The 19,475-nt window shown below is 38.0% G+C and overlaps 1 protein-coding gene across 2 annotated transcripts in view; it reads right to left on the bottom strand.

The window, feature by feature from the left end:
* LCLAT1 (lysocardiolipin acyltransferase 1) overlaps positions 1-19,475 on the bottom strand; it is a 120,211-nt gene that overhangs the window by 60,996 nt on the left and 39,740 nt on the right. For both annotated transcript variants that reach the window (XM_063328151.1, XM_063328150.1), the window contains 3 exons: positions 17,223-17,391; positions 13,625-13,823; positions 814-960 (listed from right to left, as the gene is read on the bottom strand). In XM_063328151.1, the coding sequence (XP_063184221.1) occupies positions 814-960; positions 13,625-13,823; positions 17,223-17,387 (511 nt within the window). In that variant the 5' untranslated portion in view covers positions 17,388-17,391. The remainder of the gene's footprint in view (positions 1-813; positions 961-13,624; positions 13,824-17,222; positions 17,392-19,475) is intronic.

Raw genomic sequence — 19,475 nt, 5'->3', positions numbered from 1 at the left:
GTAAGAATATCTGCAATGGAAAGTATAGTAAAAATCTTTTAAATAAGCTAAAAGGTAGAAGTTTAATTGCAATTGATTTCCTATTTAAAGATGACGCTTATCAAATCACGCTGCAGGCATGAACCACCACAGAACATTCATACAATGTTTTCTTTTATTGGCAATTGAGTTGTCTTCAACACTGGTTAGCAGCTTGCTACTGATACCGTAAGATACCGGCATTAAGGTAGATATTTTATTAAGAATTAATACTACAGGATCGAAATCATTAAATTTACTCTTATGATAATGTCAACATTTGTTTTAGGGAGACATTTTGCTTATGGAGGCAGATACAGACTGCTTACATGGCCTAAGGAACAAGTATCTCCATTTTCTCCTCTTAAAACATCAGACAAGAAATCTAATGGAATCATTAGTTCTCCTCTTCAATCGCTCTTCCACAGGTCTGAAATGATTTTGCGCTGTTTGCCCCAGCAATATGGGAAATGTGAACATGCAAGTGATTTATTCCAGGTCTCGAAACCTATTTTTGGTAATGCAATGTACACACAGTACTGGCCAATATAATGCCATTTCAAGCATTAGATGCTTTGAAATGTAAGAGTTATTTCAGGAAGACTGGCAAAGCCTCTCAGTGGAACTACGTTTGTGCCTCTCAAATGAATCAGCACATATGATCATTAACTATAATTTCCGCTGCCCATGGGAACCCACTCTTGCTCCTGCCTTGAACTTTTTTTAACTATTTCCATAAACAATACAGAATTTCCACATTGAACGTTCCATGAGAAGATGACAAATGCAACCTACCTGTGAGATCAGTTCCTTCTGGAAAGATGAGGAGTTGTAGTGGTTCACGAATGTCACAGAAATAATCCAGCATTTTTTCGAAGTGACTCTTGTCCTCTTCCCACTTTCTCTGAATGAAAACAAAGGCAGCAACCTGCATCGCCCAGCCTAAAGTTTAAAAAAATACACCTTCTGTAAGATTTCACTGTGATACTTCTGCAATGTCTGTTATTCCAAAATATTTTGCAAATCCTGTTAGATACAACATTTTATTTACTGCCTGCCTGTCCTCACCTCTGATTAATAGCACTTAGTTACCTTGTAAAAGGAGTTTTGGATAGGAAGCAAAAGAATGCATCATCTAAATGAATAAAACTACATAAATCTGGAAGGGCTACAGTTTTGCAAAACTCAAGTTACCAGAGTTAGAAGAGCCTTCCAGAAAGCAAGAATAGGGTCAATGTTGTCATGAGGTAAAGTATTTAAAACCATGGCCCTCATTGCAATAGCCTTAATCGCTGCAACACCGATTTGCTCAAGGGAAGGCACTGCCCCTATGGACAAACATCTCGGCAATGCACTGCAGGATGTAAGAAAGCTGCATTACATAGAGAGAACTGCCCTTAGTAGTGCGTGTTAACAATGTGCATTGTGCAGAAAATATCTATTGCTTTGAGAGCTTTATTATATACATATAATTATTATATACATTATATACATAGTTTCTTATAATTTTCATTACTAACAGAAGAAAATAAAAAGTTGTATTTACACCTGATTATAGAAAAATTTGATGTATATCCATTTGTTTGTATCAATCCACAAGACAACTGTGAAGATTTACAGCCCAACATCAGACAGACAATGTAACACAGTTAAATTAATGAAACTGCTGCTGAGCCTGCAGCTCAGGGGTCACACACCATTATTGTCAATAAACATTCTTGGCTTTTTTGGCACAATTTAGTATACAACGTATCACTTAATATTAGAAGTCGTGTCCACAAATTCAGCCAGCGGGATGAAAATGCAGAGCTCAGGTTCTGCCACACGCCCGTGATGCTCCTTTCTTAAACAGGGCTCAGAGGAGCACGACATTATCTTACCACTGTACTTGGCCAGCTTGTATCTCATCAGAAAACCTGCAGATAGATACTCCACATCAAAGAGAAAACATCGCAGCATCCCCTTCTCTTTGCTCACCACAGTTCTCAAAAGTATGTTTTCCCTTTGCTGGTGACTTACAGCATGTTATTCTTGCACTTTATTTCAGCTCCTCTTCACAGGGATTCTTTTCTATTCTGTTTGTGGCAATATCTTAAAAGAAGGATACGCTAGAAAATCACTTATTGAGGTAAATCACCAATTTCTAAATCAACTCCATAAATCAATCAGCCTGGAGAACGTATTAGCCAAGCTGCATAATCTCTTCTGTATTGGATAGATAAATGGATAATTGGATGAATAAATGTGTTAATTGTTTTCTTAAAGATTTGTAACCTGTATCATGGGGTAGATACTTTTCATTTTTAAATCAACTAAACAGATGGAGCATGCATAACTAACATGCCTTCTGCAATGTGGACCTACTGAGTCTCAGATAGTCAGATAATGATGGATATCAAGATCACTGAATACTGGAAGGGGTTACATGAATTAGGAAAAGAAATGCTCAGAATGCAGACTCAGCAAATCTCTTCAAATTTGCATGCTGTACTTGTTAAAAACCCTCTGTAAACAAAACTAAACTTTGACCACAAATGTGCATCTACGCACATATCACAGACCCACATCTGCAGTGTCAAGAAGTATCAGTACAACTTTATTAACAGAAGCTATCCATATTTAAACATTATCTGCAGGAAAAAACAAAGGTCAGTTTTAAAGTAACTGAAAAATAACTGACATAATGTAACTATGCTCTCTTCTGGCATTTAATCACCTCCTACTGCTACAATACATTTCACCATACTGGTGCAAACCCAGTATTTTAAATTTAACTAATCAGGGCTTCATTTTCACATTTGTCACCGTGTTACATACAAAGGACATCTCTTTATACTGAATGTTGCCAAATACCAAGTGGTGCTAAAGCATTTTGTTGCTCTAGAAGATACACGGAAATGGTATGAAGCTGCATCAGGGGAAGTCCAGACAGGACATCAGGAAAAGGCTCTTCACCGAGAGCCTGCAACAGGCTCTCCAGGGAATTGGTCACACCACCGAGCCTGTCAAACTTCAAGAAACATCTGGACGATGCTCTTAGTCATATGGCCTAGTTTTAGGTAACCCTGAGAGGAGCAGGGAGTTAGACTTGATGATCCTTATGGGTCCCTTCCAACTTGAGAAATTCTATGATTCTCTGATACCTCACCCGAAATCAAATCCATAAAAACACACAGCAAAGGAAAAAAGCCTTCTAAGCAGAAACAGAGATGCCCAGTACCATACCATTTACATCTAAGAAAGTAGATGCTCCACGGGACAGAGTGGAAAAATACACAGAGATTAGAAAAGTTGGGCTGTGGTTTTGGTGTTTTCCAATCATTCTTACCTCTCAACCCAGACCTTTTGTATGTTCTATGTACCCTAGACGCTACACCTAAATCAGTCTATGCAAAACCTGTAGTGTGCTAAACCATTTTATTGTGTGGTATCACACATCAGGCCTAAATTATTCAGTCCTTGTGTTCTCATTGCAGCAGAATCCGTAGGTGGAAAGAAGGGAAACAAGAAGCAAAATAAATGCTCACTTGGGAAGCCTGCTGATACTTTCCCAGGTCAGCAGCTCCTTAGAAAGAGTGATTTTGGTCTGTAACAGGGAGGGAGCATGGAAAAAAACTCACTGCCAGATCACGCCCTCTCCCCCACCTTTCTTCCTGCAGCACAAAGCTGTAAATTATATGGAAACTTGCATATAAACTCTTTCTAGCGACCATTCTTTAACAGCACTGTGAACATCGAATTACAAACACCTTTTGCTACTAAGAAAGCTGCTGTTTGGGTGACTTGTATTTTACCTGACTAAACTGCAGAGGATATAGTACAGTAGCTCCCCATTCCTGTCCTAAGTGTGGTAGTGTTATATACGGGCTATGAAAAATTAAACAGAGCCAGTAACGTAATGACAGTAGGGTGTCAGGGAGGAGGAAGAAAGAAAGAGAGAGAAAGGAGCTGAGAGGCATCCAGTTTTTAAAATAAACAACAGGTTTGATTTTCCGACCTTTCCGATAGATAATGCCCACTGTTCTGGAAGAATATTTCCATCTTTAAGTGTACATCTAATTAGATAAACCAGTCCTGACTGCTCAAATAAGAACAGATTACCTAACAGTCAGATGACTAATGGTAAAGGACCCAGGTTTTCCTCCCCACTTATCCCAGCACAGCACACCGCGCCAAACCATTTTACCATCTAGGAACGTGGAAGAATCTTCCACATTGGCTCAGCTTTAAGGCCTCCAGTGAAAAGCAACAAAAATACGAATTACTGCCTTGAACCAAAACCCCGGCCCATGCGCCGATGGGGAGGAACGCATGCTGTTTACATGTCTCATTGTCCCACCAGACTCAAGCGGGAGAGGAAACCCAGCACAGGCTTGCAGACACATGCCTCGGAACAAAGCAAAAGCAGCTCTCGCTTGGATTTCCATTCCACAGTGTGTCTGCGCTGTGCTGCTGGAAAAACAACGCCTAACAAGTCTGAGGCACAACACAGGATCCAAATGGGAATGCACATAGGAATTCAGTAACAAGGGAACGAGAGGAATTCAGTAAAGCAATGGGCAAAATGACGGGTTTTGCTAATCAGCAAGATTTACGAATAAGCAGCAGAAGGAAGTACCTTCTCTTGTGCAGCCTCCAGTGAGACACGCTGTTCGGTTAATTATTGTTAAGTTTAGGTCCACATATTGTCCAAGGAAAGTAATTATATTTTGCTCTTATGCACAACGTTTTTGATCATCTAAAAGCTCCCAGGCAACAGAAATTTCCCTAGCAAAGGCAGCATTCACTGAACGGGGGAAAAATGGTTGTCTTTTGATTTGCAGATTCTTGAGAAATCAGCGGTTATAAAAACACAGCACAGAAACACTGAATCTAAAGAAATCATAATAATGCAACTAGTTTCTTCACTAAAACAGTCATCTTGTAATAGACAACATTTCTGACAACTAACATTGCCTGGAGAAGTATACAAAAAGCATCACACTGCATAGCTCTTGTCCAAAAAGGCAAAACAGCAGCGTGAAAACCTACTAGGTAGAGTAGCTAGCCACACTGACCTTTAAATCAACTTTTCCAAGCTGAAAAAATACAAATGGCAGCTTCAAATCTCGAGTAACACACACACACTAATGACATGTATCCCACACTTCAATAAGGCTTTATCAGGACATAATTCTACACAGCAAAAAAATTACACAAAAGGAAAGCTTGCTATTGAACTAGAGAAATGTGCTGTACATAAGAGTTTCCTTGCTGCCTTGGGGATAAAGGAAATTATAGCTTATACAGCTTTAGAATTTGCGGCATTGTATTAAAAATGCTAGTTGCAAGTATAAAGCTTTTTAAATTCTAAGACCCCGCACTTCTATTTTCCCTACCCCAAAATCCTTTAAAAGAAAATAACACTTGAAGCTGAAATTTCTTAAGTGTGTTTTCATTGCAAAGGTAATTTGGGACTAAGTAGATACTAGAGAGGGAGGCGGCAATGAACAAAAGAGAGAAAGAGGCGAGTTGTGCAAGGAAAGTCTTTGTTTGGTTTTCTATCAGAATTTTATGTACATTTCCACAAGGATCTCAGAAATCAGATATCCCCCAAAGTGTCGTGTCTCTGTGGGAGGACTATCACGACTGATAATGAAAGCAAATATGCATCAAGAAAATGGTATGTATGTTTTTCCTAAAGCAACGCAACAAGAGCTAATAATGCTAAGCACTGCACAAACAATTCGATAAATGATTCAGAACTATAGAAACAGGTGGGAAGATAGAAGGCCTAACTGTGGGATTTCCTTATTATATCCATTATATTTCTTTATTATATCCATTCATCTTCCCTCTTTTCTTCCACTGTGTTAATTCACTGGTTTTTCATATCAAAAATTCTCTTGGTCAAAAACAAAAGCATTTTTTAGTGTGCTTGTATTCAGCTGGGATCTGGTCCTGATCAGGGCTTTCGAGGCAACAGTGAACCAGACATCTAGGCTTAATAAGGGAAATCACTTGGAAGCGCCTGATCCTACTGTACACAAATAATTGGGTCCATTAACAGTTGCTATTTCAAGTCTTTTGCTGCATAAAATATCCACAAGGCAACAACCATGCAATGCTGAACGTTCCTTATTTTAAAGATGGGTAGATATTAAAAAGATGTTAGCATGCAGAAAATGACACAGGAAGCCAGGGCGTAAAGTCACTATGTATACAGTTAAGTTTTCATCAGTATAGACTGACAAGCAGACTTCTGCAAATTCAACTAGAAACAGCCGTTTTATGGTTTTTTCTAGATTGTTTTATGTCTAATAACCCACAACAAATTAAAAATTAGAAGATATTTTAAATTTAATGTAACAGTTTGAGTGCACGAACTAGGAAAATAAATAAAGAAATGCTTCTTGAAATAATCTTGTAATGCACAATCTCTGCTCCTGGCAAGTTTTTTTTTTAACCGTGCCCATTTCCAATAATGTAGTTAACAGGAATATAATGAATTGAACAAATATCATCTGATTTGGTGAATTCTTTGAGCAAATTACAAAATGAGCTAAGAGATAAAATTCACAAATATAGGTTCACAGTAGGATTCCTAATTTTATAGTGAAACATCTGATTCAGTCCATTTATTCATTTCATTCAATCTATTTGTAAGATGTCTATTTAAACACAGTATGCTTTCGATGTTGTCTTGCCCTATCAGACTCGGAACATTACTTTAATCTACATCTGTTTTTAAATTATTTTTATGGTCCCATTCAGTTTATGTTCAGATTATATATTTCATCCATGTATATACCACATAGTCTACTTTTTACTTGGACACAATATCATCTCTTCCAATGTATGCGAAGCCTAAACCTTTTTGCTTAGTCAAAACAACTTAAGTGAACAAACAACAGTGTTAGAAACACAGAATTTTAAGGTAACTGAAAAAATATTCTAGTTTTGGTCTGATCAGTTTTACCTTTGATTTTCCCACAGTTCTCATGCATTTGTTTCAGTACCAAAATATTCTAGATTTTATATTTAAGTCACATTCAAATATTAACACTTTCTGTATTTCCTTTGCCCTGCTTCATTCTCTTGTGGGAAATACAGTATGTGCCAGAAGAAACCTGCTTTAGCTTATTGTTTATTTATAATACAATTAGAAGTTTATTCAAACGATGTTTACAGTGTAAGATTTACTTGTCAGAATAACAACAATGTTGACAAAAAGCTAGCCAGATACAGTGGCCTATGTCTCAGCTGTGAAAATTTAACTGTGAAAACTTCTAGAAAGGATATTCCATCAAATAATTGGTATCTCTCAGCTGATACACACACCAAAAAAAGTGTGAAAGTACGTAGGAAAAAATCATTAGAGTAGCAGCAGGATATATACATACAGAAAGCACCTAGACAGAGGTATACCATGCTCTTGGAAAGTATTCTTTCAATATCCAGTCCCTTAATCATGGATCAGAAAGGTGTTATTTGGACACTTCATTATCAAATATTCATTCTATTTCGTAAATTACAGCATTTTTATAGAATATGGGCAATCAGATGATTAACTCTACCATTGTATTAAAGCTACTTACACAAAATCTTTGCACTAAAATGCTATAAATGCTGTTAAGGAACATCAAACCTACTCAGTTACAATATCTATCTTAAAATAACACTTCAAATTTGATTTGATGTACTGTGTAAAATCAGAATAACATAACATCACTCAGTACTAAAGCAAACTAAAGCAAAGGCTTAAACCCTTAGGATGGTTGGAAAATTGCTTTTTCTAATGCATTTTAAAAATACATCAATACAGTGAAACAGAGCATGAAAACCTAAGTATTAAAAAAGATGAGCCTTGCCCAATACATATCTGGAGAAAATCCCCGTGTCCTTCCAGAATCTCCAAAGCCAGAAAGGAAACAATCTCTGGCTGTTCGATCATGGGGAAGAACAAACAGGCCCTACCAAACAGTGTGAGTCTCTCCCATGGATGTATCACCCCTACTGCAAGTCAGAAACCGTGAGAGATTTTACGATTCAAGCCCTCTCCCGTAGGCCTGCATCCTTTTCAGATACTCCATATCCTTATGGGAGCGCCACAAAAGTAACTCAGCCTGATGGGCTGATCCGTACGGATGCTGCATAACCCACTGATAGTGGCAAAGGAAAACATGCCGTCCCAATTCTGCTGTTACTTGTCCTGTGAGCTTGGACAAAATAACCGCTCTCTTCATCCCTTGTTGTTTATAAAATGGGGAGAAGGAGAAAGGTTAGCATCCGATCTCACTCTTTCGACGTGCATTTTGGAGAAGCAAAGGGGGCAGAGAGAAACCGGAGTCCTTATTATATAGAAAGGATAAGAAAAGTTTCAATGTAAGTCAGGCTAATTTTCTTCCCCTGACTGAGTTGGGAGAACTTCTGTGGTATTAATCTGAAAATATTCCTATTGTCGTTCCTGGATCATTGAAAAAAGACAAGAGCCAAGCTGAAAAACAGGCACCTAAGCCTTTTCCTCCCCACAAAAAATGCATGGAGAGTTACTGGCAAATTAAGATGCATTTTTGCTTCAAAGTATAATCCTTCCCTCACACTTAAAACTTCTTCAAGAGTATCTTGCATATCTGTCTTGACTGTGAACAACTGGTAGACTAACAATTGTGTTTTCCATTAGAGAGCATACTTTTCAACTTCTATTTTAAAAATCACGTAGGATAACAACTCCAAGGTAATTAAGTCTGGCAGCTTATAATGGAATTGCTAGAAGACAAAATGTCACAGCTCCTCAAAACTCTCATTTCAGTCTATTTTAACATAACAAAGATACTCGAGACACAAGCTGTACTAGAAAGTTCAGTAGGTTACACTTAATTTTTTAAACCAATAAGCTCTATTGATAAGAACTTGAATGAAAATCCAGCTGCAACCCAAACAAAGACACTTTCTGCTGAAGTATTTATATCCCTACTTACGGAAGGAGCTGTGGCAGCACAAACACTTTCATGCCAATATAAATGCGTACAGATTCCCCGCAGCGCGCTGCTTTAACTATACTCCAATTGAGTTAAGTGCTAAAATTTCCTAGGCTTAGCGACACCAATATTTTACTTCATGGTAGCTGATCCATCATAGCTGTCGGTGTGCATGCTCTTAGCCCGTGGCAAAGGCAGGATAATTTGAGTTGTTTTGCCCTGCTTCATTGAAAACTAAGATGACTCAAATTACTTTGAATTTGCTTCAGGCGAAGCTCGCACACATGGGCAGCTATAATGGATCAACTGACGTGCAGTAAAAGATTCGTGGGGCTAAGCTTAGTGCTGTAAGAGCACAAGTCCTTTTTTTATTTCCCCCTGGCACTTAACACACCAAGGGCCAAACCTAACTTGAGCCTTTGAGAGCTACAACACATGAGTGACCGGACGAGTGAAAAACAAGTAAAAAGCTCCTATATCTTGTAGTCTCTTCAAGAGCAATGTTAGCCACAGAATAACCTGAATAGAGATAAAGATCTGGACAGAGCTACCCGGTTATCTCTGCTCCAGGTTTGCCTGCTTTGCTTATTCTCCTTTTCCCTCTCTCACCTTGTCCCTTCCTAACCTGTTCCTCCCCCAGTCCACTCCAGCTATAATTCCCTGCTTTAGCAGTCTTGGTGAGCCCTCTTAGAAATGGTAAGTCTTCAAGATATGTCCATCAATGGTGCCTGCAGCACCTGCATACTTTACATTTGTACACTGAATTACAGTTATCTATCTTTTCCATCTTGCACTAAGCAAAACCAGGATGAATATTATCTCACATAGCAGCCACACACTGACACTAACCCCTTTGGTTACCATCTCTCATTTTTCCATCAATTTATCTGATAGTCCTCAAATTAAACCCAATTTTTTTTTTTTTTTCATGTAGATGTCGAGGTACTTTTAACCACTAAAATCCAAGTATTACTGCAAGCCTACCAATAATTAAAATCCTATTTAAAACAACGAACACATGTGATCTGTCCATCATTGAAATACATCTCTACTTCCAGTGAAGTCTTACTGGTCACATCAAAACAAGACTTTTAGAAATGAAACCATTAAGATAAAAAAATTAAAATGATAGAAGCAACTTCTAGTGATTACCTGGTCATCTGAAACTGTTCGTGTATGTTCCTCGGTACCTACTCAAACGGTATGTATTCCACAGTGTATGCTGAACACAACTGCATCACAACCTGTTATCACTTCCGATGCTATTCCATATTAATTAAGAACAGGTGAGAATATAAATGGTACGTATCTATTACAAGTACCGCAGAGAAGTCCTGTTTTGTCAGCTTACGCAGGAAACTGTCAATGCCATTAGAAATTCTCCTTGAAAACCGATGCTGCAGAATGTGTCAGTAGTTTCTGATGATGTCAGATGAGAAACTGCAGCAACAGCTAAGAGCAGAGCAGTGCTCCCTCGAGACGCCAACTTTGTCAAGTTGTACTGAAAACGCTGCAAGAATGTTTCTGAAATTGAGATTACTGAAACGTAATACTTCTTTTTGAAAACTTTACTGCACACAATTTATCAAGCCAAAGCTACGGTTCCAGGAAGAAAGGACCATCTGTTTTCCTTCGGGCTTCGTTTTTAAGGCTCACCTTTAATCAATTTAATGTTTTTCATACATTGGAATGCAAAGAATTAATAACTTAAGAACTAGATCAGTGACTCAATGCTTCTGCTCAAAATACTGGCTCCTCTGATTTTAATTATCATTAACTAGAAAATAACTGCCTACTTGTAATACAGACTCATTAAATCTGACACCTTTACACTTTTAACCTACAAAGGGGGCGACAAGGACTCTGGATCTATTTGCGTTCCAAGCTTTGCCCTTCACCTACCAAATATACCACTTGGATCAGTATAATCTCTCCTAGGCCTATTTTTACACCCCAATTGGGATAGTACTTGTAACAACAAGGATGCAATGCTTAATATTCGCAAGACTTTCAGCAACATGAAAATTAAAGGGTTGCATTATGAACTGTATTTTACACATGATTTTAAATGAAATGCTTGTAAAAAAAATCCTTTGAAAGACCAGAAAAAATTCCGCTGAAAGCAATACAGTATATTCATTCAAATATTTCTCAAACTCAAAGCAAAATTACCATCAGGTAAAGATTTATTAGAAGTTACATTTAGCCAATATATCAATACTTCCATAATCCTGTACTTTTGCCTATGTGCAACCAGTCATATAGATACCTTAAATGATGAAACTGAAAGACATGACGAAAGTAGCTGGTTTAATTATATTATATAAATTATAAATAAAAATATTATAACTTAAATGATCAACATCTAAAGTATCAACTATAGCTGCAGTGCACTGAAACTCTCCAGTTGATTTCCACGTTATCTTCTTGCCTTTACAAGCTCATAAAATAAACAAAACTTTTAGGTGAAACCACTGGACACAATTTAACAAAAACAAAGCCAAAAACTGACAAACACCTATGAAAAGTCTATCACATAACACAGCAGGGTCATCAGAGATAAGTGGGAGAAATTCTAACTCTTACTGATGGGATTCAGGACTGTCCACTTTGGACACCGTCTTCTGCTCCATCACCGCCCCACCAAAATTCATACAGATTCACGATGAAATCTTCTTCTGTCAACCTTAATTTCATCCAAGGGTCTCACTTTCCAACTGTCCCCTAATTATGCGGCTATACAGAATACTTTATTTTTGCAAGAATCTGCCAGTCAAAACACAGGCTGACTGAACATGGAGACATGTATTTCTACAGCCTCTTTTCAGAAATGCTATGTAGAATAGAAGCTGAACATTTACGATTTTAGACTATCTAATTATGGCTTGAACGAAGGACGTAGTTTAGCTGGATTCCTCTCCTGTGACTATTAACAGCCTACTAAAAAATAAGCTAAAATTCACAATATTGCAACCAAATACCTCAAAGCCCATATATGGTGGAGAGTGCTTACATGTCTGGCATATAAATAGTGGTTTATAACACTACAGATCCAGGCACCCAATCTACTACCAGAAATTGTCATCCTGTAATGCAAACAACAGGATTAAATGTCTGCCTGTGCAACCTCTACCATCACAGCCCACAAAGTGGAGTAAGAGCCCAGAATTTTATTAGTAGCTTAAACTACTATGTCAGACTATGAACAAAGACGACATCATGGTCTGCTAACGTTGGCCTGCCACAGCTCCGTCTGCCTGAGCCTACTCATCAAGTCTAGTAGATGTGTTCAGTTTATGCACAGAACTAAGAATTGGGGGAAAAAAATTAAAAAAAAAATATAAAAATCAACCTCTAAACAGCTGCTGAGACCCTTTCACGAACCAAATTTTGCTGAGCATAACATAGCATCCAAGCTCCTGAAGCTGACCTTCCAATTTTATTAAAGGCATTAACAAGCATACGTATAAATGTTTTGTTATGAAAAAATAAATACATCCTACTTTTGAAGAGATAAACCTATAAATCTACCAGACTATACTCCTGATTCTATCTTCCATCATTGCTTTAAAAGTTGCAATCGCAGCGGATTCCAAGATTTCAAAACATCTCTGCTGTAGATAAAACATTTATCTAAATACGTATTTTCCCATTTCCTATAATGTTAAAAGAGATGTCTTTTGTCAAGTCAAACTGACGTTAATGTTTGACTGTTAGGGAAAAAAGTATGTTACCTAGTTGCAGCTCTTACTTAAGAGGACTAAAGGCCCAGTCAGTGAATGCAGTAACAGCGCAACAGCATGAGAGCTCCTCTGTATGGAATCCTGCCAAAACTCTCTGTTCAGATAAATGGCCTGACAAAAGGGAACCATAAATAAGGTTACTCTTTCGACATCATAAAGTTGACGCATATCCTGCCCAAGCTAGTTTTGTATAAAGCAGCAAATAAATCTAAGAGATAAATAAAATGCAAAGAGATGCTTTTATTTCAGATAAGTCTGCCTATTTATTCAAAAACCATTTGTGCGACAATTTTGGCCTGTCTGAAACGATTTCTCTGAGTATGTGCAACTCAGATCCGTTTCCAGCCTATATCACTATAAATACTGATTATTTCATATCCTGTACAGCATATTTTGCGTAACCAAGTTCAATTTAAAACTACAGTTATTAAAATGAACCATCAACTTTGCAATTGCCTACAGGGCTTTTTCTTTCTTTCTTTTTTTTTTTAAATCTTCTCAATAGTATAAATTGGATAAAGAAGAAAGAAGCCTGATGAGACCATTTGCAATGTGGGGTGAAATAGCACCAAAACCAAAGTGTTGAAAGAGATGTTGAAAAGACTCATAAAATCTTTTTTCATAATTTTGAAAAATTCTTTCAGTACGTAAAGCAGAAATATATTTACCTATGAGCAACAGCAGCACATGTAGTATCTTTAAAAAGAAATGCTTACGCACGTAGTCCAGGCATCCTCTGGGAGATTTATGGTTTAATCGTTCAATATACCATATATTTTACACAAGTTTTTTTTAAAAAGTACTGAAATAGAATTGAAACCTAGTTTATTTAATAGGGTTTGTACCACGCTACGCAAAATTAAAACACATTTTCCTTTCAAATTAGAAGGTTTAGTGACCTACCAAATCCCGGAATGCTTTTGAGACTGGATTTGAGACAGATTTTTTCAAGTCTGAGGTAGCTGTATCGCAGCAGGCAGTTCCACAGGAACATCCAGTCCATTCGCGTGCGATGGTTCATGATAATGACACTCCTTTCTCCAGGAACAAATCCGTCACCAGTGACAACCACCTTGGCACCAAACACCATCTCCAGCAAGGCCTGGAAAGAATATCTCAATATTACGGCTTTACTCCCAGAAGAAAAGCATCAGCCCATTACCAATACAAATTAATTTGAATTGTACCATTTCGCTTATTCACTCACATTACCACTGATAAACAAACTTCTGACTCTTTTCTAATAAAGCAGCCAGCTTTTCCACAGTAACAGTTAGCTGTTTAAGGGAAAGGAAACAACAATTGAATAGCAGTTCCTCCTAAAAGGCACTCTTTTACAATGTCCAACATTAAATTTACTTTTCCCCTGTTTTTCCCAGAATACCATCACGCAGGAATAAAAGTAAGGTAATCAGTAGGGATTATCACATGGTAGGTAAAAATCTAGATTAGCTGCACAAATAATCGGTTGCCCAATACTGCCAGGGCCGGGAAGGCATTAGAAGCTGCCTTGCTTTTTGCTTGGGTCCAAATGGTCAACATGTTTGTGCTGGACTTCCACCTGCAAAAAAAGTTAAAATCTAATGGCAGAAAGAGCAGCTGAGAGAGAGAGGAACCCCAATTAAGCTTGAATATAGTAAAGCGATGCAGACCGAGGTCTGTACAACTCTAGAGTGCTACCTTGAAGCCTGGGCCTCCACCCCACGATTTGAAAAAGCATCAACCACCAAATGCTGGTACAGAGTCATCTAGGAAGTGCTGTCCTAAAGCACCAAACAATGTCTCAAACTTGGAAAGAGACAAATAAGAGGCCAGGCAAACAGCTTTCTCCATTTTGCCTCAACAACCAGTGGTGCTAGAAGTTCACATACAAAACATGTTTCTTGCTTTACCCACTATGTGGCTCTGAAGGGTCAAGTTATAAACCATAGGTTGCTGGTTTATCAAAAGAAAAAAAGCAGGCAAGAGCTACACAGTAAGTTTAAGACGGCCTGGCTTCATAACTTGGACAGTTGGACCATAACCGTGTAACTAGACTAGTTGTATATAACGTCAGAGTCCAATGGCATGCTCCAGCCACAGTCACACCACTGAAGTCTCTCAACCTCCAAAACAAGGTGGCCCCACACAAATTGTCTATTGAGGATGGTTTCTGACCCTTGAACATTCTCAAATCATGCAAGAAAGCCTATGGAGGAGTGCTGGTTGGTTACAGCAAAAGACAAGGCAAATAATTAAAAAATATGGATGACTGAATGCTAGTGCCTTGCAACCTTTAAATACCTAGTGGAAATGTACAAAATCTCAAGAAACAGGAGGTAGACAACAGATATCCCCCAGAGGTATGACTTATGGCCCTAAGGTTCGGGCCACTGGCAGGACAGTGTCCAACCCAGTTAGCACAGAAAAAGAAACCAGAAAACACAACTGAACATCTAGAGGTATAAACTTAGCAACTGGCCGTAACATAAAAAATGGAAGCACTTCAAATTACCTCCTTACCTTCTCCTCCCCATTCTTCCTCCAGAAAATAATATAGAAAAAAAGTAAAGCCTGGGGATTTAAACAGAGCTCTAGGAAGTAAAACAACTTTCTGTTCTGTTCATATTTCTGCCACCTCTGTGCCACAGAACCTCAAAGAACACAAATTTCTCAGTTTAACTCACCCGTAAAACTGGAATGACATTCTCACAATGGCAAATGGCTTGAGATCTCAGAATGAAAAGCAAAGGCATTTGCTATCAAGAGTAACTACGGACCACTGCAAACGCAGAACAGCACACACAGCTCAAAACGGTAAACAGTTATCTTTTCAGAAAAGAGAGAAGCGGCCTTTTTTGACAGTTAAATAAGAATCTTATTACATATTTAACATCTAGTTAAACATAATAATGAACAGACATCCTGTTCTACATACCCTAATGCTAGTATAAGCCAAACTAAACCGAAACAGTTAAGACCCACCTGCTGGCCCATCCTGCTGACTCTGCTAGAAAGGAAATAATATGTGGCAGAGTACTGACGAAGGTGGAAGTTTCTTTTATCTACAGAGGTCAGTGTCAGAGCTTCCCTGCTGGAGTCCAACTGGTCCAACATTAGGTTTATTGTTCGGAGACACAAACCCAAGTACCTGCTTCTTCTGACTAAGAATGGAGTAGGTTAAGGACATAAAACTAATGCAGATGAGCTCTGAGCCTCAAAAAGGCTAGGTGCTACATCTTTTTCAGACCCCTTTCCTGAACCTAAATCCCCAAGATGTTTACAAGACAGAATCCTTTTCACAAAGATATTCACATTATTTTGGTTTAAGTCCAGTTGAGCTGAAATCGAACTTGTGGACTGCAAAAGTTATCACAAGCTAATTGTAATAATCCAGAATTATAAGGCCTAGGCAGCTAATCAAATAAACCAGTATTTCATTTCGGAGAGTTTGCAATTTTAGAAAAATCGGCAGACAGAGAAAGGGTTGATTTTGTGACACTATCCGTACTCAGTTAAATTTCATCATGGCAAGAAATAGCAATCCTTCTATTCCCTTTACTGGTAATTATTTCTTCCCTCCTAATTTCATCAATTGTAATTTCATTACAATTTACTAACGAAGAAAAGGACAAAAGTTTCAGAACATGAAACAGCTCACACCCCTTTAAAACACACAAGACAGAAACAGGAAAGCAGAAACTATTTGATATGTAATAAAGATAAATCTTTGTGCCACAAGATACGTATTTCTGCACCCCAATATAGCGTTTTACTTCAGAAAAAGTTAAACAAATCTTTAAAGGCCTAGAGGAACAAAGTCCCTTGGTTTTTAGAGAATGGATGAAGAGACAGATCGCATTCATACCGCTTTTCCTCAGGAACAATTCAGGGAAGAGCTTTGTCATTGATTTCCGACTCCTATAGCTATAAAGTTGATGCATTATAAGTGAGGAAGACTTCCATTGGAGGGAAAGTTCTTTTTCATCTGAAACTGTTTATCTCTAATTCAACTACAAGGACTAAATTCTACGAGGATTAAGTAAGAGAACAGTGAAGGTCAGCAACAGTGTACCAGTGAATACTCCTAATTAGATAGTTGGAGCACAGCTGAATGGAATAGTTTATAAGACAACTTATTTAGCAAGTTTGTAATTTACAAAAATCCTCCTGCTTACTAGTGCTTCACCTGCTCTTCTCTGCTCAGCATCTAACTGGTATTGGATGGAGATGTCACAAAAAGGCATTTTCAGGAGTCTGATTGAGACAATGGATTAGCTTACATATAAATTAAACTGTGGAAAAAGAGAGGGACTGTAGACAGGCACACGATCTGCAACACTGAGCTAAAACCTAAGTCTCCAGAGACAGTAAACGTGTTAAGGCCTGTTTTGACAAAAGCATAAAAAACTTTAATAAACCAACATAAACCAAAATAAACCAAAATAAAATGCATTAGTAAGCAAACTAAATTGTGGGATTAGGAACAGTTGCCCAGAACTTCGTTTAAACTGCAACTTACCACTGGGAGCGTGAGCCAAGTGGCCACAACGCAATCGGTGATCCAGCGATACCAGGCCGGCGAGATAAACATCAAAGGTAGAAAAGGACCAAGCATGAATACACTTCCAAAAAAACTTCCCAAGAACAGTGCAAGTACAAAATATATCCCTTTCCATGACACCATGGCTCTGAAAGAGAAAGTTGGCATTATGTTAGAGAGATAAACTAGAAGTCGTTACATAATTCTTCAAGTCCATAGGTTCAATTTAAGGTAATATTCCTCCTTTTTTCCCCCATGGCTAACAATAAATAATGACAGTATATGCAACCAAAGTGTTCTACCTCACAAGCAGCAGTAAGAGAACGGCTTTATAAACACAGTGATTTGTAAGGAGCACTGGGATACTAAAGGGGTCATAAAAGCATCAGCTACATCATGATTTCCTCCACTTATTGTAATGTGTAGTTCCACTCTAAAATCTTCAGCAAGCTATTTTTATTATCCAAAGGTACAAAAGAGCTTATATTAAAACAGAGTTATATTAAACTTTTCAGCCATTACCTCTGTCATTGGCAGAGTACCAACGTTCTCACTTTCTGAAAGTAGGGAACTTTGCTTTTCTATTTCTCCATTTTGTTTCTTCTTGCTGAACCCAACATTTCAGAAACTCATCTTCCCCATCTAACTAAGGGTCTACACGTGACCCCTTTCAGAAACCACTCAAACCTTGCGAGACCGAATGATTTCAAACACCAGTTCCCTTTTCAGCACAACAGGGCAGGCAAGCAGCGGCTGAAACCTCCCGGCTCACCCTGATTTAGAGAATTTGTGACTTTTTGTACTTCAGCTGTCCTTATCAGTTATTTTCCAGCTTATTCCACAAAAAGACAATAGCCTTTGGTTTTTAAGACAGTAGTCTAGACTTGAAATATTTCAGTGTCTGTGCTATCAGCTAGACTCCCTTATTATAAATTGAAATGTACAGTGCATGGAGCTTCTTAATGCATTACAGCAGAACACTCAGCAATCCTCCAAGCATTTGTAATAGCTACAAGCTTTCACAATTTAGCAACTACTACCAGCTATGATAAAGCAAATGTGGAAATATCAATTATCTAAATTAGGGCCTAAAAATAGACTGTTTTCATCTATTTAGGACTCAAGCAATTGTTTATAAAATCAAAGGTTAAGTAGAAGTCGCTTTTCATTCACTTTACTATTTTAGAAGTTATAAGAGCTCCGATAGACAGGACTTCAGGACAAGAAAAACAGGAAGCCGGTGTTTTTAATTTTAAAATAAGCAGTGGAAAAGTAATCTATTAAGCCTTGTGTACTGTAACATGCACGATTTATCTCAAGTGTGTTTTGTGCAATGTCCATAGCAATAATGTTTGTATTCAAAAGGCAAGAAACGGCAATGCTAGTGTTGCTAGCACATAGATTTGCTTCTGCTACTTCATGTTGACAAGTAACAAGAAATTGGCTCTATTTTGGGATAGTTTTAGTTTTAAACAATTTCCTAAACTGTACACATTTGGAGGAAGACCAAGAGAAGAGGTCAGGCAAATTTGTTAATGTAACAAGGATATAGGAAGCTGTATTTAGCCCGATTTCTGCAGCATAGCAAAAAAAGTGACGCTAAACACAAATGTTCACTGACAGCTATATTAGAAAGATTTTAACGCAATGAAATTCGAATTCAAACAAATACATATTATTTACATCCTGGAGTACAGAGCCAAATCTTTCCTGCCAAAAGCAAGAACTAAATAACCAGCTGGCCATGTATGCGCGCACTAAGTAGGATCAATTTTAACACATCAAGGGATCCTTGAAGAGCATTACTTTGAAGAAACAATGCTCCAGCTGCCTTCTTGTATTTGTTACTGCAAACCTGCGTAGGGAAAGTTCAAAATAAAGGTAGCAGATGACAAAAAATAAAAACCCAGAGAAGGACAGAAACAACAGAAAGGGCAAAGAAAAACATGAACTGCAGCAGGACTAGAAGAAAAGGCCTTCTCCTGACATATCAAGATTTGAGACCTACTGCAAAAGGCAGCAGAGAGGATGAAAATTCAATGTGCTTGATTTAATCAAGCATTTTTTGAGGAACAAACACAGCAAAATGACTGGAAACACCTAGGGACTGCTTTCAGACACATAAAACCCACTAGCAGACAGAGAACACGAGTTTGTTTAGCTTCAGCCAGCCACTCCGGTCCTCTGCGAGGCTGCTTAGAGCCACTGGTCATCAAGTCAGATGCTGTGACG

The sequence above is a fragment of the Chroicocephalus ridibundus genome, chromosome 3 (genome assembly GCF_963924245.1).
Source record: "Chroicocephalus ridibundus chromosome 3, bChrRid1.1, whole genome shotgun sequence".
Taxonomy (NCBI): domain Eukaryota; kingdom Metazoa; phylum Chordata; class Aves; order Charadriiformes; family Laridae; genus Chroicocephalus; species Chroicocephalus ridibundus.
This window is presented reverse-complemented; position numbering and strand designations above follow the sequence as displayed.